Genomic DNA, 17192 nt, shown 5'->3' with positions numbered 1-17192 from the left:
GACATTTAACCGATTTAATAATTAAGCTAATTAAACGTTGTTTTCACTAAATCACAGACTATAAAATATAATATATTTCTACTTGCCAGCTGCTAAGTTAATTCCACAGATTAGCAGATTGATTACCAGCAAGTGACGATCGATACACATCAACATCAAGAGAGTCCCGAAAGAGCTAGAAGGGCGTTAAAGGCAATGTACAAATTTATATGAAATTAATAAAACAGATAAACATTTTTCTGATAAGTGTTAAGTGGCACACAAGTGGGAATGTCACCATTCTTATTACTAAAAGCCAACTGCTTACTTCGAAATTTGTTGTTGATATCCCCGGAATAGGTAGGGTTATACTGGTCTCGATCAATTTTTATTATCCCCATTCATTCCCTATTTAACCCACAAAAACTCTCAACATCTCTCCATCCCTATTATCATGAATGTTCAAATACTATAATGGCTGCTCAACTCGGTCTTCTCTCCTTATCCCAACTCGAAAAATTGAAACAAGCTCAAGAGCGACTACACTTTAAAGGAGCCTCGTGGATGTGGAACTCTAAGCAACAAGTCATGGTGGATCAAGAGAGTGATGATTCGTGGGAAGTCCGTGCCTTCGAAGAAGATACTAACAATGCCATGGGAACCACTTGGCCGCCGCGGTCTTATACTTGTACTTTCTGTAGAAGGGAATTCCGGTCAGCTCAAGCCCTAGGTGGCCATATGAACGTGCACCGTCGTGACCGGGCTCGCCTGCACCAAACGCCTCCGCTGCCTACCGGTTGCACCACCGCTGTCATAATGAATCCAGCTCACCATCAGGAACTTGTAGCCAACGGTGGTGTGTGCCTTTTCTACACTTTACCAAACCCTAATGCTGTTTTATCACCTTCAACTGTAAATCACTGTGTGGAATCATCTAAACTTCACTCAGTTAATTTACCCTACGCATCCAATAATTTTGTGCCACCTAATTGCCCTCCTCCTCTGTCCATAAATCTCTCCCGGGCACATAGTGTCAATTCCTCCCTAGGCCACTCTAGTAACACCGAACATTCGGCTTCAACAATCAATGACAATTGCAATGAAGACTATCTGATTACCAGCAAGAAAGACTCCGGTGAATTTCAAAAAGAAATTGACCTAGAGCTCCGGCTCGGATGTGGGCCCTCGCCATCTTAACAAACAAGGTTGATGATTGGGATCGGAATAGAAGAATAATTAAGTAAAATGTGTTCTTTCCGAATGAGATTAATTAATGGCGTGTCATCTGAGTGCACGACTGGATTGATGGATCTGCAGAATGACTCTGAATTTTTATTTCGTTTCGTACATTAAGGTTTGATTTTTTCATTACTCATGTTTGATTGCATTGATTATATAAGTTGCAGCAAAACAAAATGCGGATGCGAAAGAAAGCAGCTTTGTAAACTCATCAAGAAATTAGAGGTGGCAGTAAATTATCTAGTTTGTATTGATAGGCAATATGCATTCTCTCTTCCGGTAAGAATAGTATATACATGCAGTGTAGTGTTGATATTGGCTCCAGGGGACAGCAGAATATCAAAGTTCGGCTATGTATACAATGGTAACTGTAATGCCAATGTCAATGTACTTTTAATTTTGAATTTGTTGAAAGTAATTAAATATGAATTAATCAACTAATTGTTTTTTTTTTGACAAAATGCAAATTCATTCCATTAAATTAAAACAAGCTTAGTCGGGACAAATCCCCAACTGATAATGCAATCAGGTTGATAAACAATAAAACGAGCTAAACAAATACCCGCATTATTTCCATACTGCTTAACATACTGAATCCAAAGATTCTTGAGACTGAAAATGAATCAGTTTTATAAACGTGAAAGTTCATTAAACTAGTTTCATATACATAAGCAATGTAAAACAATTTTATTGTCAGAGGTAATAAAATAATAACTGCTGAAAATCATATAACATGTTTTAGTTAGTGAAATTAATATGCATAAGCAATACACATGTATAAGAAATTTTATAGTGGAGTGACAAATGACAATTTCAAAACATTTTTATAAGGAATTTTTTCGGATTTTTTTTTTGAAAATTCTGACATTTTTTTTTGATACAGATCATATATAGTAGTTTAGTTATATGCTGTGTACCGATGATATTTAATATACATTCTCTTGTTTTTATATTCTAAATTTTAACTCTTTTCATATTTAATTTTGTAAAAGATGTAATGATGTTAGAATTATATATTTCATATTTAATAATGGACTAATCTATGCAATTGGAAATATATATTTTTATTAAATATGCTGATATAGTTTTTTATATTACTTATCTTATCTATATTGTTAAAAATAAATAAGACTGAGATATATTTCAAGCCTTTTAAAAAAAGTTATTTTGACGATGCTAGTTACGAAACACTTATTGCGGATATAATAAGATATACTAATTGAGAATTTAAATATAGTTCACAAGTCTATTAAAATCTACCTCTAGTTGTAGGTTTATAAGCTTAGCGCCAATAATATATAAATATATTATTAAAGTGAAGTCATATATAATTAAATATTAGTATATAAGTAATAATAAAAAGTATTAAAAGTCATCCACATATGGGGATGGTTATAAAATATTTTATTTACAAATAATGGGAGTCCGAATCCTTTTTAATAAACAAATGTATGTTTAAGAGTTTTAATCATTGTGCAGAGAATATTTTCATCTAATAAATTTTCAACAAAATTTTATCACACTTATATTTTATTCTTGAGTTGTTATTTTAAAATAGTAAAACAAGAACAAAAAAATGATGAAAGAAGAGAGAAACAACTATATTGAAATTCAATTATGAGGTCACATGGAAGTTCAATCCTTGAAATATATAATTAACTTACAAAAAAAAAGTTATATGTGATAATCACTTACTATGGTCTCGTCCCAGTTAAATCTCAGGTAACTAAATTATAAGTGAATTAATATGATCAGAGAGTGTTTGAGTTAAGCTACTCACGAGTGTCCTTGAACTCGAATTTGACATGATTAGTTATATAGACCATTAGTTGTGCAGTTCAAAGTTTGAATATGACAGCATACTCGTTTAGTTAATTAAATATAATTAAGTTTACTCAAATTTTGATCATTATAAATCGAGTTTGATTAAAATATCATATTTGTTACGAGATAGTTGAGAGACAGCTTGTTTAATGAATTAAAGCATTTTTTAACGGGTTCGTAAACAAAGTGACTTGAGTTCAATCTGTACCTCTGCTCATCATTTATCATCAACAAACTTCTTTCATCCTGTTGTAAAATAGCGTTTGAACTTAGAACTCGAAGTGGTTTAACAAAAAGTTTGATCGGCTCAATTTAAATTACAAATCTAGACACTGGTGATATGTGTGTAAACTGTAAACACGTGCATTCATTAAATACAAATTCAAGTTTTTTACAGTCGTCACATATTTTAAAATTTTTATCAAATATAATTTTATAAATTATTTTATATTTTTTGTGAATAAAATTTTAACATTTAAATTTTAAAAAACGTGTCAAATAATTTATGAAATTAAATTTTATAAAAATCTAAAAAACGTGTCGAATAATGACAAAAAACCGAAAAAATGAGAGCAACAGAGTGTCAGAGTTTATATAGACGGCAATAACTAACTAGTTAGAGTCAATATAGAGTTAAGTTCTATGGAGTACATAAAAACATTGGAGTATTGGAGTACAAATCATAATTTTTTAGTTTGATCCTATATAATATCTTTGATTATCCAAATTTTGATATAATCTATCATTTATAAGTTGTCTTGCACATAATTGTCAATTAATCATTAATATCTTTCAACTTTAACAAGTATTAAGATTATTGTTCTGCTTATTAGTTATATTGCAGAACATAGAGTCCTATGATTTATAAAAGTAATTATTCTACCATTTGATCACGATGTTTATGTTGCAGAATATAATGTGCAGGTTGTCAAATATTTACAAATATTATTGGACAAAAAAAATTGAAATTTAGATGACTAGATTACATTTTATCAAACTTTGTACTCCAATACTCCAAATTTTTTTGTACTCCATAGAACTTAACTCTATATATATAGAGTTATATGTATGTATATATACACATATATATATATATATATATATATATATATATATATATATATATAATTATTTTATGGAGCAGTTTAAGTTGGTGTTCTGCAGTACGAGTTATAAATTTTAATTTAATCATAAATATCCTTGATTACCAAAATCTATATATAAGTCATCATCTATAAATAATCTTTAATATTATTATATATCAATCATTAACATCCTTTAACTTGATAATTATTAAGATTATTGTTTAGTTTATTGGTTATATTATAAAATGTTAGTCGTTTTTAATTTATAAAAGTAATTGTTATACTTGTTGATTATGTAAATATTGTAAACTGAAAAAATTAAAATTAAAATTACTAGAATATATTTCATTCAGTTTTTAAGATGAAAATTTGATGTGCATGTATATATATAATGTATGTACTAGCTTATAACCCGTGCAACGCACGGGTGGTTATAATATTTGTTATTTTATTTATGTATTTATATTTATATATATATGTTGCCCGTGTTAATTATATAAACTCGGTTTTTTAGTTGGAAAATCTAGAAAAGGTAATTACTATGTTGCTCGATGTTATTTCAGAAGATTGAGTTTTTTAGATAGAAAATATAAAAAAAATAATATATAGTTTAGTTAAAAAATTAATAAAAAATTAATTGGTTATATAGATAGGCCCATATTTTGGCCCCAGTACCGGCCGACCACACTTTAATTAGTTATATAGACAGGCCCGTATTTTTGCCCAAGTACCCACCTGACCACACTCGTTCTATACATACGCTCGTATTTTGGCCCAAGTACCGAGCGTATTTTGGCCCAAGTACCGACCGACCAAACTTTCGGTGTTTCGGCTTTAATAGTATAGTATATAGCGTATTTTGCCCCAAGTACCGACCGACCAAATGTATATATGTTCAAGTTAAAACTAAATATAATTAAACTAACAAATAAAAACTAATGTTCCTAAGAATAATTAAAATGATTGTGAAGATTAAGATGGACTCCAAAATGGATCAGATTGGGTCAAGATGACAATACTAAGATGAAGAAGAATAATTATAAGACTCCGGAATAAAATCCAAGAAAAACTCCGTAGGGGTGAGGATATATGAGACCTAGCTAGCCGGATTTAAAGGGGCTAAAAACATATAAGTTTAACTCAATCCCTCAAGAACCTAACTGTTGATTTATACATTCATGAAACAAATGAGACTCAAACCATCCAACAAATCCCAACGTATATGCGTGATAATCTGTTTTCGAGATAATTAGCTATATATCCATCGAATTTGAAGTCTGTGATTATAGAAAGACACATGAGTTTGTCGAATTCAATTTTCAGAGCAGTACCACAAAGGGGTCGGATATCCAACTGGGAGTCCAGGACCACAGACCACGTATACCTACCTAATGATATCCAATCCTGGTGACAGAGATTTTGGGAGATTATGTAATTTACACTACACATGGTATAGCTACAAACTCCTATACATACCCGATATTTCAAAATGAAGTCGATAACAATTAAGTTTTAAAATTTAAAAACTGAAGAACATACATATGAAACTATGTAGAATATACAATATTAAGGTGTATATGTTGTGCAATTATGTGATTTATAAAAATGGCAAAACACAACTGGAGTACTCCTGCATTAATTTGAACAAAATAATTTGAAGTTGCGAATTGTTGTCATGTTGTCTTCTAGAATTTTGGGCCGGGAAGAGAGATGGAAGTTCATTTATTAGGTGGGAAGTGCTGACAATATTGAAGAGATGGTCACCCTCATGCAAGGATGCAGTTATTCTGTGTATCTCTTTCTTGCGGCCTTCATCAGAATTGCATTTTGATCAAGTAGGGTGCAGTAAATTACTAGCATACGTCTACATATATATCTGACCTGAAGATAATAAATTTTGCAGTCGTAGATGAGGACCACAAAAATGGATCGAAATTTTGAGATAGAGCTAGAGGCCAGCTAAGAAACCACAAGAGGCCTGCATAATTTCAAGTACTTGTTGCAGAACACCAATGCTTTCTTTATTTGGTCCCCTCTTCCTCTTCATCATCTTAGCTAGACCTCTCCCCACACCCTTCGTCGACCCCCCACTCCCCTTTTTCTCTTCAATCACATGATCTCTCTCTCTCTCCCCTGTCTCTCTCCCTCCCTCTCTCTGTCCCCCTTCTCTCTGTGTAAAAATATTTTTTGATTCATTTCCATTCTAGTAAGTGTTGGTACCTATGGCTAAAATTGCCATTCTTATTTTTACAAATAAACTGTCATATTATACTTTCAACAAGTTAAACTAAGGTATATGACATTGTTGATCATACACATTAAAGATTAATTTATATTCTACTCACCATATAATTAACATGTCGAATCGTGTCAAAATAAGCTCGTGGCTCATTTAAAATTTTCAGACCATGCCACTGAAGTATGGCAGAGGTAATTATCACTTCATTGACTTGCATACTCGTATACTTCTCTCCACAAGGTCACAGTTTTGAATACCTTCGTATTAGGGTTTGAATTGGATCGAGTAAATGCTGACTTCTTATATTCGGTTCGTAATTAGAAGCAAACTTGAACTTGCAAGCTTAATTGACTACACAAGCTTATTGGTCAAGCATGATTAACAATTTTTTCACCAAGTTTATGAGCTAGGGTACCAATAAATTAAGGGTCTGTTTGGGATTGCTGTTGAAAATTGCTGTTGCTGTGAGTAAAAGTGCTGTTTAAAAAAGTGCTGTTTGTAAAAGCTGGGACTGTTTGGTAAACTTGATTTCAAATGTGCTGTTTGAGTAAAAGCTGAAAACAAATTGTTTGGTAATTTTTTTATTAAACTGCTGTTTAGAGTTATAATTATAAATAAAATAATATTTTATTCATTATTTTATAGACAAATACTGAAAAGAAAATAAGGAGAGAAAAAGAGCTAAGATAGTTAATTTATTATAATAGAATGTTTTATACGTGTGTAGAAGAGTAACTCCAGTGCTTTTTTTTTTTTAATATTTAACTGATTATTTTGTTTTATGTATGAGTTTTTTTAAATAAAAAATATTTAGAAAAATATGAAGCAAATAATTATATAAAATTCATATTTAGAACAAAATTATATAAGAATAACCACTAAAATTTATAATTTTTATATAAAACTATGGTATTCTATTTACAAAACTATATAATTTTTGTAAAATATTTTCAACGGTAACACGTCATTTATATTTATTTTTAAATATAAATGATAATAATTCTCTAGTATTACGTAATTTTAAACGCTTATCATATAATAAAATACATACCATTTATCAAATAATAAAAAAATAATTCTTTAATATTTCATATTTATTTAAATTATATATAAATAGGTACCATTTACCAAGATATACTACCTAAACTTATTATATATATGAAGATATAATTTTATTCTCCGTTTAATGTATATCACTCACCAAATTTAATTTTTACGAAAATATATAATTAAATTTTTTAAACAAAAAATTTAATGAAACCAAAAAGTATAACCTTAAAATCCATTAAAACAACAACCAAATATATATATATTAATAATTTATTTTGAGTTTTTCTTTTTATTTTTTTACAAAAAATTCACCTACTAATAATCCAAATTATAATAAAAAAATGTTTTATATATACTTTGTTGAAGTGTAACAGTTAGGGTATATTTTTAGAAAAATAATTGTGTGTGTGGGGGTTCGATGCCAGGACTCTAATAGCTGGGCGCAACAGCAGCTTTTGTGAAAAGCAGGGATACACCAGCTTTCTGTAAAAGCAGCTTTTGGATAAAAAGCACGGTTAGAAAAAGCTGGTCTAGAGTTTACCAAACACATTTATACCCGCTGTTTGATAAAAAGCTGCTGTTGTGGTTGACAACCACAACCCCAAACAGGCACTAAGGTTATAGGCTATCATAATGTTCAAGAGCCTGTGCTGTCAATTAGATTCTGTTCCGACTAGGTTCGTAAATTCTTCGAGCAAATTTTATCTGAATTTGACTCGAACACCAAGTTTCAAAATCATGTGTTAGCTACAGACTTTTATTCAATTCGTTAGTTTTACAGAAGTCAGGAAATAATATGATTTATTTAAAGCATCTTCAATGTAGGATGCATCTGTTAGTCAAAATATATAGCTGTGACGTAAAATTTTAAAAATATACTCCCTCCGTCCTTATTTATCTGTCCACCTTGGAAGTAAAAATTTGTCTCTATTTATCTGTCCATTTATACTTTCAAAACTAATTTAATGATAGTTTTTCAAATATATCTCCATAATTTCAATTTTCAAGGCTTGACTTATTTAAAACTTGGTTGAATTCATGTTTTCAAGACATAAAGTAGAGGTATTCCACCATTTTCAAGATATTAATTAGAGGTATTTAATGAAAAAGTTCATACAATCAATTATATCTTGGTATGTGTTTTTTTTTTCCAAAATGGACAGATAAAAAAGGACGGAGGGAGTATCAAATAGTTGAAAAACAGACTACTCTAATCAAGTAATCTAATAGCCATTATATACTTATATATAATAAGCGTAAGGGAGATAATTTGGTCGCATGGTCCTATGGTCCAAAAGCTTATCATCCGTTGGATCGTATATTGAACAAATAAGCACCGTTAGATTGGAACAAAAATTAATTTCTGTTCTATAAGACAACTGACATCTACTTGCATATTTATAATTTCTTTTCTGAATCCAAAACAAATTCTGTATTTCACGTGTTTATGATTTTTTTAATCCAAAAAAAATATTTCCTACCAGTTTTATTTGTAGAATCATATAAATCGCACCGTCATAAAATTATTTTTTTCTAATATATTTTAAATTTAATAAGCCGGATTTATGTGAGGAACGAATACAAAAACTTTTTCTTAATCCAAAACAGATTCTACCTTCTTATTACATGTTTACGATTCCTTTTATTAATTCAAAACAAATTATGTTTATCAATTTTAATCTGGAACCATATAAATTTTTTGAAAAATATTTAAATCACATTATAATAATTCTAATATAAAATATTTTTATAAATATAATCTAATAGGAGTTGGCGTAACGTATTCTACTCAAAATATATTAAAATTTGATAGAAAAAATTTAATACTTTAGCATGATACATACAAGAAAAGGAATGTGTTGATTACAATAGTTTATTTGAAACCATTAATGGCTGTGATGTTGTATTTACAACCGTTCTAACTTACAAACAAATCATTTTTTCCAAACTTCTCCATTGAACAGTTGCTCACAAAGGTAATAGCTTCTCTCTTTATTTTTATTTTTAGTGTTGTTTGATGAATTGTTATGCATCAGCTTTATGAATTTTTTTTTGTTTGTCTAAATTTAATTAATTTATTCAATTTTTCGTAAACCACGCCATGGATTTGCATGACGAATCAAATAATTTGAATGAAAAACGGAAAATTGAACTTAATAAAGCGACGTAAAGAACGGTACAAGTTACGTTAAGAACAATACAGGTAACAACAAGAACCATGTAAGTAATATATTAAACGAAAATACAAAAAATTATATACAAATATGCATTACATCATGCTATTAAATATTATTATTAAAAGACAAATATGCTAGATCAAGTTACTCATAATTGTTAAATTATAGAAAACTAATATTTTAGATTCGATTCAACTACAATTTAAGATAAAATTTTAAATAATACCAAAAACATATAAAAATTATATATTTTTACAACAGTTCTAACTTACAAACAAATCATAATTTCAAATTATATTCGATTGAAAATTTTAATTTATTATTTATAAATTAAAGTTCTTCACACCATATAAAATATATTTAAAAAATTTATAAATAATTAAAAAGCTCATGTGCCTTGCACGGGCTATAAGCTAGTAATCTTTGAATGAGAATACCCATCTTATTATATACGGGTCATTTCCCTCTAAAATGTACTCTATACTTGTACTTGTGTCATGTATATTCATTTATATTTAATAATCATATTATATATTACTCTTATAATTTTATATTATACATTAAATTTAATTTATTAATTAATTTCTTTATTGTTGGGAATTTTTTTAAATTTATTTATTTATATAATAAAGTTAAATTTAATTATTAGCTTTTTAAATTTTAAATTAAACTATAAATGAAGACATATTTTAATATTTATTATTGAAAATACTATATAAATACAAATATGTATATATAATACTTTTTTAAATATAATTTTTATTTTTATAAAAACAATTTACAGCAATTTGAGTTATATGAAAAAAATTTATGCGAAAAAAATTTATATTTTATTTTTAGCTCAAAAATATAAAATTGTTATTTAAAACAAAAAATAAAATGTGGTAAATATAATCTGTTTGATTTTAAAAACATTTTTTGTAGGATTTGTATAGTGCGTGCCCATGAGCACTAAGTTTAAATTTGTTCACCGTTAAGAAGCGTGAACCAATAATGAATAAAAACGTCATCTATTTTTTTTAGTGCTAGCATACACACCAGAAAAACGTTATTTAATTATGGTCCAACATGATTGTATTTTGCCGGTAGTTCTTATGGATACTTAATTGCGGTAAGTGTTGACCTTGAATTTTTGCTTAAATTAATAAGTATCTCCGCCTCTCTCACTCTATCACTCTATGCACACTAGCTACTTCAAAATGGTGTTAAAAGGAGAGTGAGCGTGTAAGCAATTATGGATGGATATATAAGCACAAGAACTTCAATCTGTTGGTCGTAAAAAGTAGTAAAAAGGTGGACTAAAGTAGAAACCCTAAGAAAATGGTAACAGAAGAAACAAATGAACAGGACCTAACACAAAACAAACCTAGCTAGCCAGTAGTAATTCTGAAACAATAATGCTTTTGGGTGTCAGATGATCAACGGACAAAGATTCTCAAAAGTAAAAAACACCCTCTCTGTAACTAAGATATAGTACATGATTATATGTGTGTGGCCTAGATCTAGCATGTGAGAGTAGATAGATATATGTGAACAAACAACAAAGATTCGGAATTATAGTAAAAAGTAGCCTTGCTTCTGATGCAATAGGTATTAGGTAGAGAGAAATAATAAATGAGACACAGCAGAGAAAGGTTGCATTGCATGGGGGTGGGGTCTTGAGGAAATGCGTGTAAGGAAAGTGATTTTGAGGTTTAGTCCACTTCACTCTCTTCATGGGGCTCAGATTTCTATGCTCTCCTCACCCTCTTTTCCTTTGCAGTAATCATTGCCCCTCTTCAGGTCTTCTTCCGGTCTCTGTGATAAAAAAAACCCACCCGGATAGATAAGGACTACGGCCGAACGTTAGATTGTGTGGTCGGATCTATGAGGCGAGGACGAATGTGAGATTATGTGACCAGGTGTACGAATTGAATGAGAGATTGTGAGGTTATGTGGATAAGTATAAGAATCGAATGGAAAATTGTTATGTGTCAGGTGTATGGTTTTAGATTCGGATTTAAATGGATGATCATAACGGTGAGATGCTGTGCTAGTCACTCTCCAAAATTAGTCGAGGTTTGCGTAAATTGACATGAATACTTTTTTTTTTGTCACAAGATACTTTCTCGTATACCGAGGAGTACAAAAGCCGCAGCAGCCAGCAGGAGTTTATTTCGTTCAAGAATACTTGTATAGCTATAAAAACGATAGTAAAAAATCAGTGTTTATTAAACCCAATTAATCTCTTAAGACTTGTTTCTGCGATTACGAATTTTTTATAAGTTATTATATAGATCGAATGGATTAGTGTTTATTAAATCTAGATTATCACCTGAGACTTGTTATGTGTGATTACGAACGCTTCATTAATTTTTCTATAGATTGAGTGGATCTTCTGATGGCAATCGCACTTTCAATGTTCATACCAATCGCGAGTTCTGAAAAATAAGCAACGGTAGCGTTGAACATAATACTCACTTCGACTCCAGAATATTTCTGTTTCCCTGCATAATTTGGACAAATTAATATTCGATTATATAGTTTGTTTGACGCCCCTGTAGTAGATATAAATGACATCCAGCTCTTATAATTGTACATGCCAAAAACGATGATTCGGCCATCGTGAAGATGTGGTCTAATGTGAATGTGCATCTTATAACCACACCTTACAGGTGCTGTACAAATTAAAATCTGCAAATGCTATGCCATACGAATAGACAGTTGGCAAATCAATCATCTGGTAAGCATTCAACTTTAAAGATAATCAAGTTTTTGCACTATGAGCATGACTAGCTAAACTCGGACAGAACAGGCTCGTAAAACAAATGCTAGTCATGTTACTTTTAATTCGCAGAACAAGGATCTATGTTGCAATCTAGGAATATTGATACATCTAGTTCGTCTGGTGCAAAGCAAATCTGAATTGGTTCAGAATGTAGCACAAGGCCATAACTGTTATATATTTCGTGTATACATGTCGAATTACTTGAGCTGATTAATACACTATTCAAAATATATTTATATACTCTAGTTATATATCTATAGTACAACATGATCACTGTTATATATTGCTCTCCTACTCATTTACAGTTTCCTAACCAAAAAGGATGTACAAAGGTTTCGCCAACTCTCCAGTCAAAGCATTATTATCTGGCTTCTTCAGAATTTGCTTTGCTTTCCTTCGAGTTTAACCTTCTGAATTCTGTGTCGTAGTCTCTTTTTGTGATCATGAATTTTCCATAGGCCGTGACCGAGTATTACAGTAGAGTATATGCCATGTGTGATAATGGGAGCAAGAATATTATTTGTCTGTTACATAGACAATTAGGTTGATCAAAAAACTGTATCCAGAACACCACTAATCTAGACCTACTTTAATCAAGAGTCTGTAATAAGTTACCTGTATCCATTCAAATCCGAGATAAAGGGCTAGGAGTGATTCCAGCAATGGTGAGTATATTTTTTTCATTTGCCTCCTCTCATACCAAGCTGAAGAATTCAATGACACAAATAGAAGCTTCCATAAGAACAATAAAACGATCAATATGTAAAGAATTGTGTGTATTCAATACATGCATTTTTTACCTGCAAAAAGCTTCTTAAGATCTCGACGCCCAGAACGAGATTGCAAAACTGGTGCGACTACATAGGTAGGATCTGGATAGGGAAGGGTAAAAATCAAATAAACAAAAGAGGGCCTCTAGGGGGGGGTATATAAATTTATATATTCTGGTAGTTAGAAGAGTGAATACCTTTAGGGGAGGCAGCCACATAATAAAGAGAACCAGTAAGGGCAGCTGTAGTCACAGCAGCAAATGCTTGAGCAAATGGGACAAATGGAGGCAGCACACCAGTCTTCACATTAAAAGGATTTAAGGAAAGTATTAGTTATCAATCGGATGTAACTTTATAAATAGCATCTCCATTAAGAAATTTGTTTACCAGTGATGCCATTCCACGAGCATCTGTCATCAAATCTGTGCCCCTTAAAAAGATGTCAGCTAATGCTCCCTATATGTCAGAGAAGATAAAAAGATATCACATGAATGTCAGGAGTGATTTAATATAGAGAAAAGATAACTGTGAAATCTGAAACAAAAAGGTGGGTCATCTAGACATCAACTCGGATAATAAAATTGCAAAAGATCTTCAAGGGAATCAAGGTTCTTGACAGGACCTCCCGCATGAATTTTTAAGAACTCCAACAGGTATATGACTATGAAAAGATCAAAACCAAGAAACTTAAAGGATTACTGTGTATATTGAGATCATTATAGTGATCTCTGTTACTGTGGTAAAAGTTGGAGTCTGTGAAACAGTGCCAAATTATGACAAAGTTGGAACAACTGATTGTAGAATCAGTGAAGAGGGTTCTAACTGGCTACTTAGAGAAGTCCTGATAACAGGTGAAAATAGAAGAGAGAAATCTGCCTATATCCAGATTTTGCTATTGTCCAAGAACGATAAGATTTGGACCTTATTGGCCATGGACACATACTGTATTTCAAGTTCAATTCGATGTTTACAACAGACATACACCACTTCTGAGAGATGCAGGCACACAAGATACAGAATGATGATCATACTTTCTTCTAGATAGCACGTCATGATTGGAAAAAAATTGTAAACGCCAAATAATTTTCTAAAAGTTGCTTGGCTTTAAAATTGTCATACATTCATGATCAAAAATCATTGATTAAGGATGTATTAACAATTATGTGAAAACATTAAGCAACATCTATAAACAAGTACCAGCTGGCAATATATAGGCAATAGAATTTTATTTTATTTTATTTCCTCAGTCTAATTATTTCCAAAGATGGCCTAAAAAGTTTGGTAAGCATAATCAACTTCTAATATTTTTTAGTTGAGAAAATATTTATCAATATTTTCAAAAAAAAACTCAATTGATCGTTAAACTACCAAGAATATGAGTGCAACTGATACCTGTACAGCAGCCCGGTAAAAAAGCTCCTCACCAACAGAGCTTGCAGCAACAATGAGTACAAACTGCAAGATTGGGCCAGAGATCTTTCATTAGCTTTCACTACGTTTTCTTATCCTTTGACATTTAGTATCTGGACCAAATTCTCCATACAAAATATAATAATAATCCTGACACGGAATGCAAAAACATATCTTAACCTGCCATGGTGACATGCCATAAAAGAAGTTCCGAAGCTCCTCATCCTCAACATCCCTGATGGCACGAGCATGGGGTGATAGCTTCACAACTTCATCCTGAGACCATAGAAATTTGCTTTTTGAGTACAGTAAATACACCAATAAGCTGAGATGGAATGAAAAAGTTGGAACAGTTAATAGAACGGAAAACTAATCAAATTTTAACCTACATCCATTATAAAGAGAAGGGCCATAATGGGAGGAGATGCATATCCAAGTCCTTGTACTATGGCATCTAGTGATAAATCAAAACCTCCTGTGCAGTCAGTTCCAGTGACGGAGCATAAGAACTTTCCAGCTAAACCCATCGCAGCGTATATACCTGATTCCCAGATTAAAGGAAAATTTAGTCAGATTTCAGTTTTCTCTTTTGCTTATCACATATATTTCTATAAGGATTCTTGGCACAAAGACAATGAACAAGTTGCAGGGAAGTTACTTTTTTGATTAGCTATTCTACACCATAAAAGGAAACTATTTATGTCAATAATGATATAAAAGATCCTCAGCTTATATTCCAGTGAATACTCCTCTGCTCTTGATACCAAGAGGTTGATAGTTCGAGCCTTAGTCAATGCATGTGCTCAATAGTTGTGTGTGATCCAACAACCCTTCGTAATAGTAACATAAAGTTTACTATTTTGCACCATAATATAGTCCATTTCTACTCTGAACCAACTTAACGCATGTTAAATGTTCTGCAAGATTTCAAGGAATCAACAGCCAACAAGACTACTGAGGACCTGATGACAAACATCTCACAGCATTATGGGAGTAAACTTGTCACTATTTCTATTCATATCAATAGCAATTCCGGCTTCGCTAGACCACTGACAACCCTCCCTACTGAGCAAATACATTGAGTACAAATTTTTAACTCTTTAATTTAAAATATCACCTTTATACTTATTCTGCCCAGTGGTTTAGCTTTGCTTTACATTCACCAAACCAAAGTTAACTTTTAACTATTTCTTTCCCAGTCAGTACAGAACAAAGAAAGTTATTTCCCATAGTTTATCCATCCCACTAGAGCAACATGACTTTAAATATTTAAAAGCTTACTTTACATATTCCTTTATTACCACAAAAGTTCAAACATCTACTATATAGAAACCAATAGACTGTTACACAATTGACATATTACAAAGCTACGAGTCCTAAATTCATATGTTACAAACTACGCATGATCATATTCACAAACCATTTTATCATACAATTTAGTTACAAATACAAATCACCGGTCTTCATAAAACAAATAGATTGTTACGCAATTGACCTAATTACAAAACTACGAGTCCTAAATTCATATGTTGCAACTTACAAACTACATAGGATCATATTCCACTACAAACCATTTCATCATACAATTTACTAATTTAGTTACAAATACAAATTTCCGGTCTTAATAAAACAAATTAAGTAAATATTTTTTGGTGTTTGAATAATATAAGATTTTATGGGACCTTCTTTTTAACGCCTTAAAATTTTTGATAATCTAGTTACTTAAAATACTATTGCTCAGCAACGTTTAGGAGGGGTCTCGGGTACGATATTTAGAAGCTAACTTAACTTAAAAATCTGTAACACTGCAATCAACAGTCAAATTGCAAATAAAATATTCATTATGCTCCAAAATGATCATGTTATTATACTAACGAGTGTGACTCACCGATTCCATAACTGAGTCGAACAACAGCTCCAATCTTCTCCCAAACAGGAAACTCAGCATCAGGGAAGCTCTGATTGAATGTGGTCACCTCCATAGCAGAACTTGTGTACCCTCCTCCACCACTAGTCTTTCTATCTCCACCGTCAATCCCATCACCACCCATCTCAGCCACCATCTTTAAGCTCCCAACTTTACAACTTCTCCGGCCTCTCCTCCTCACCGGCGACCTAAAACTCGCTGGAAAATCACTAATACTAGCTCTACAACTACAAAACGCCGTCGTTACTGGATTTGATGACCGCGAAATAATAGGAAAATCCATCTTTCAGCTACAAAATTTAAAGGGTCAGCAACAAATCCAATAAAGTTTCGATCTTTAATAAATTTCTCGAATTTTTGTTAAATTTCTCGATTCTTGAAGCTGGGTTAGTAATAGCATGGTTTTTGATAACGACGAGGTTTGAGTTTAACGAGGGACTTGTGAACTCATATGGTCCTTTAGTTTGTGTAATTTGGTGGGCCATATTTGAAATCTAGGAGAATGATCGGACGGTCTTTATTTGATTCGAGATTGTGTTTTGATCTAGTGGATTTGGAGACGTTTGATATTTAAACAATTGAGATAGAATATCACGTTGGCCAATGGGGATTTGACATGTGGAGATAAAAGATACAGGTAGTGAGATTGCCGATTGCTTATTGTCTTGTCCAAGTGAATTGGCTACGTGTTTCCTACTTATATTTTTCTGCCATGTTCTTTTTGA

General features: G+C 31.5%; 2 protein-coding genes across 2 annotated transcripts; one reads left to right on the top strand and one right to left on the bottom strand.

The window, feature by feature from the left end:
• Positions 1-310: 310 nt before the first annotated feature.
• LOC108208243 (transcriptional regulator SUPERMAN) lies at positions 311-1655 on the top strand. Its single transcript, XM_017378763.2, has one exon. The coding sequence runs from the start codon at positions 454-456 to the stop codon at positions 1174-1176; it is 723 nt and encodes a 240-aa protein (XP_017234252.1). The 5' UTR covers positions 311-453; the 3' UTR covers positions 1177-1655.
• A 10843-nt stretch (positions 1656-12498) lies between these two features.
• Positions 12499-16906, bottom strand: LOC108210161 (uncharacterized). The gene is made up of 9 exons (XM_017381438.2): positions 16429-16906; positions 14930-15081; positions 14721-14816; positions 14523-14585; positions 13518-13586; positions 13328-13430; positions 13161-13232; positions 12976-13064; positions 12499-12884 (listed from the first exon to the last, which is right to left on the bottom strand). The coding sequence occupies exons 1-9, from the start codon at positions 16748-16750 to the stop codon at positions 12735-12737; spliced, it is 1116 nt and encodes a 371-aa protein (XP_017236927.1). The 5' UTR covers positions 16751-16906; the 3' UTR covers positions 12499-12734.
• Positions 16907-17192: the final 286 nt, after the last annotated feature.

This window comes from Daucus carota, chromosome 2 (genome assembly GCF_001625215.2).
Source record: "Daucus carota subsp. sativus chromosome 2, DH1 v3.0, whole genome shotgun sequence".
NCBI classification, from domain to species: domain Eukaryota; kingdom Viridiplantae; phylum Streptophyta; class Magnoliopsida; order Apiales; family Apiaceae; genus Daucus; species Daucus carota.
The sequence above is the reverse complement of the archived record's forward strand: the minus strand, read 5'-3'. Positions and strand labels throughout refer to the sequence as shown.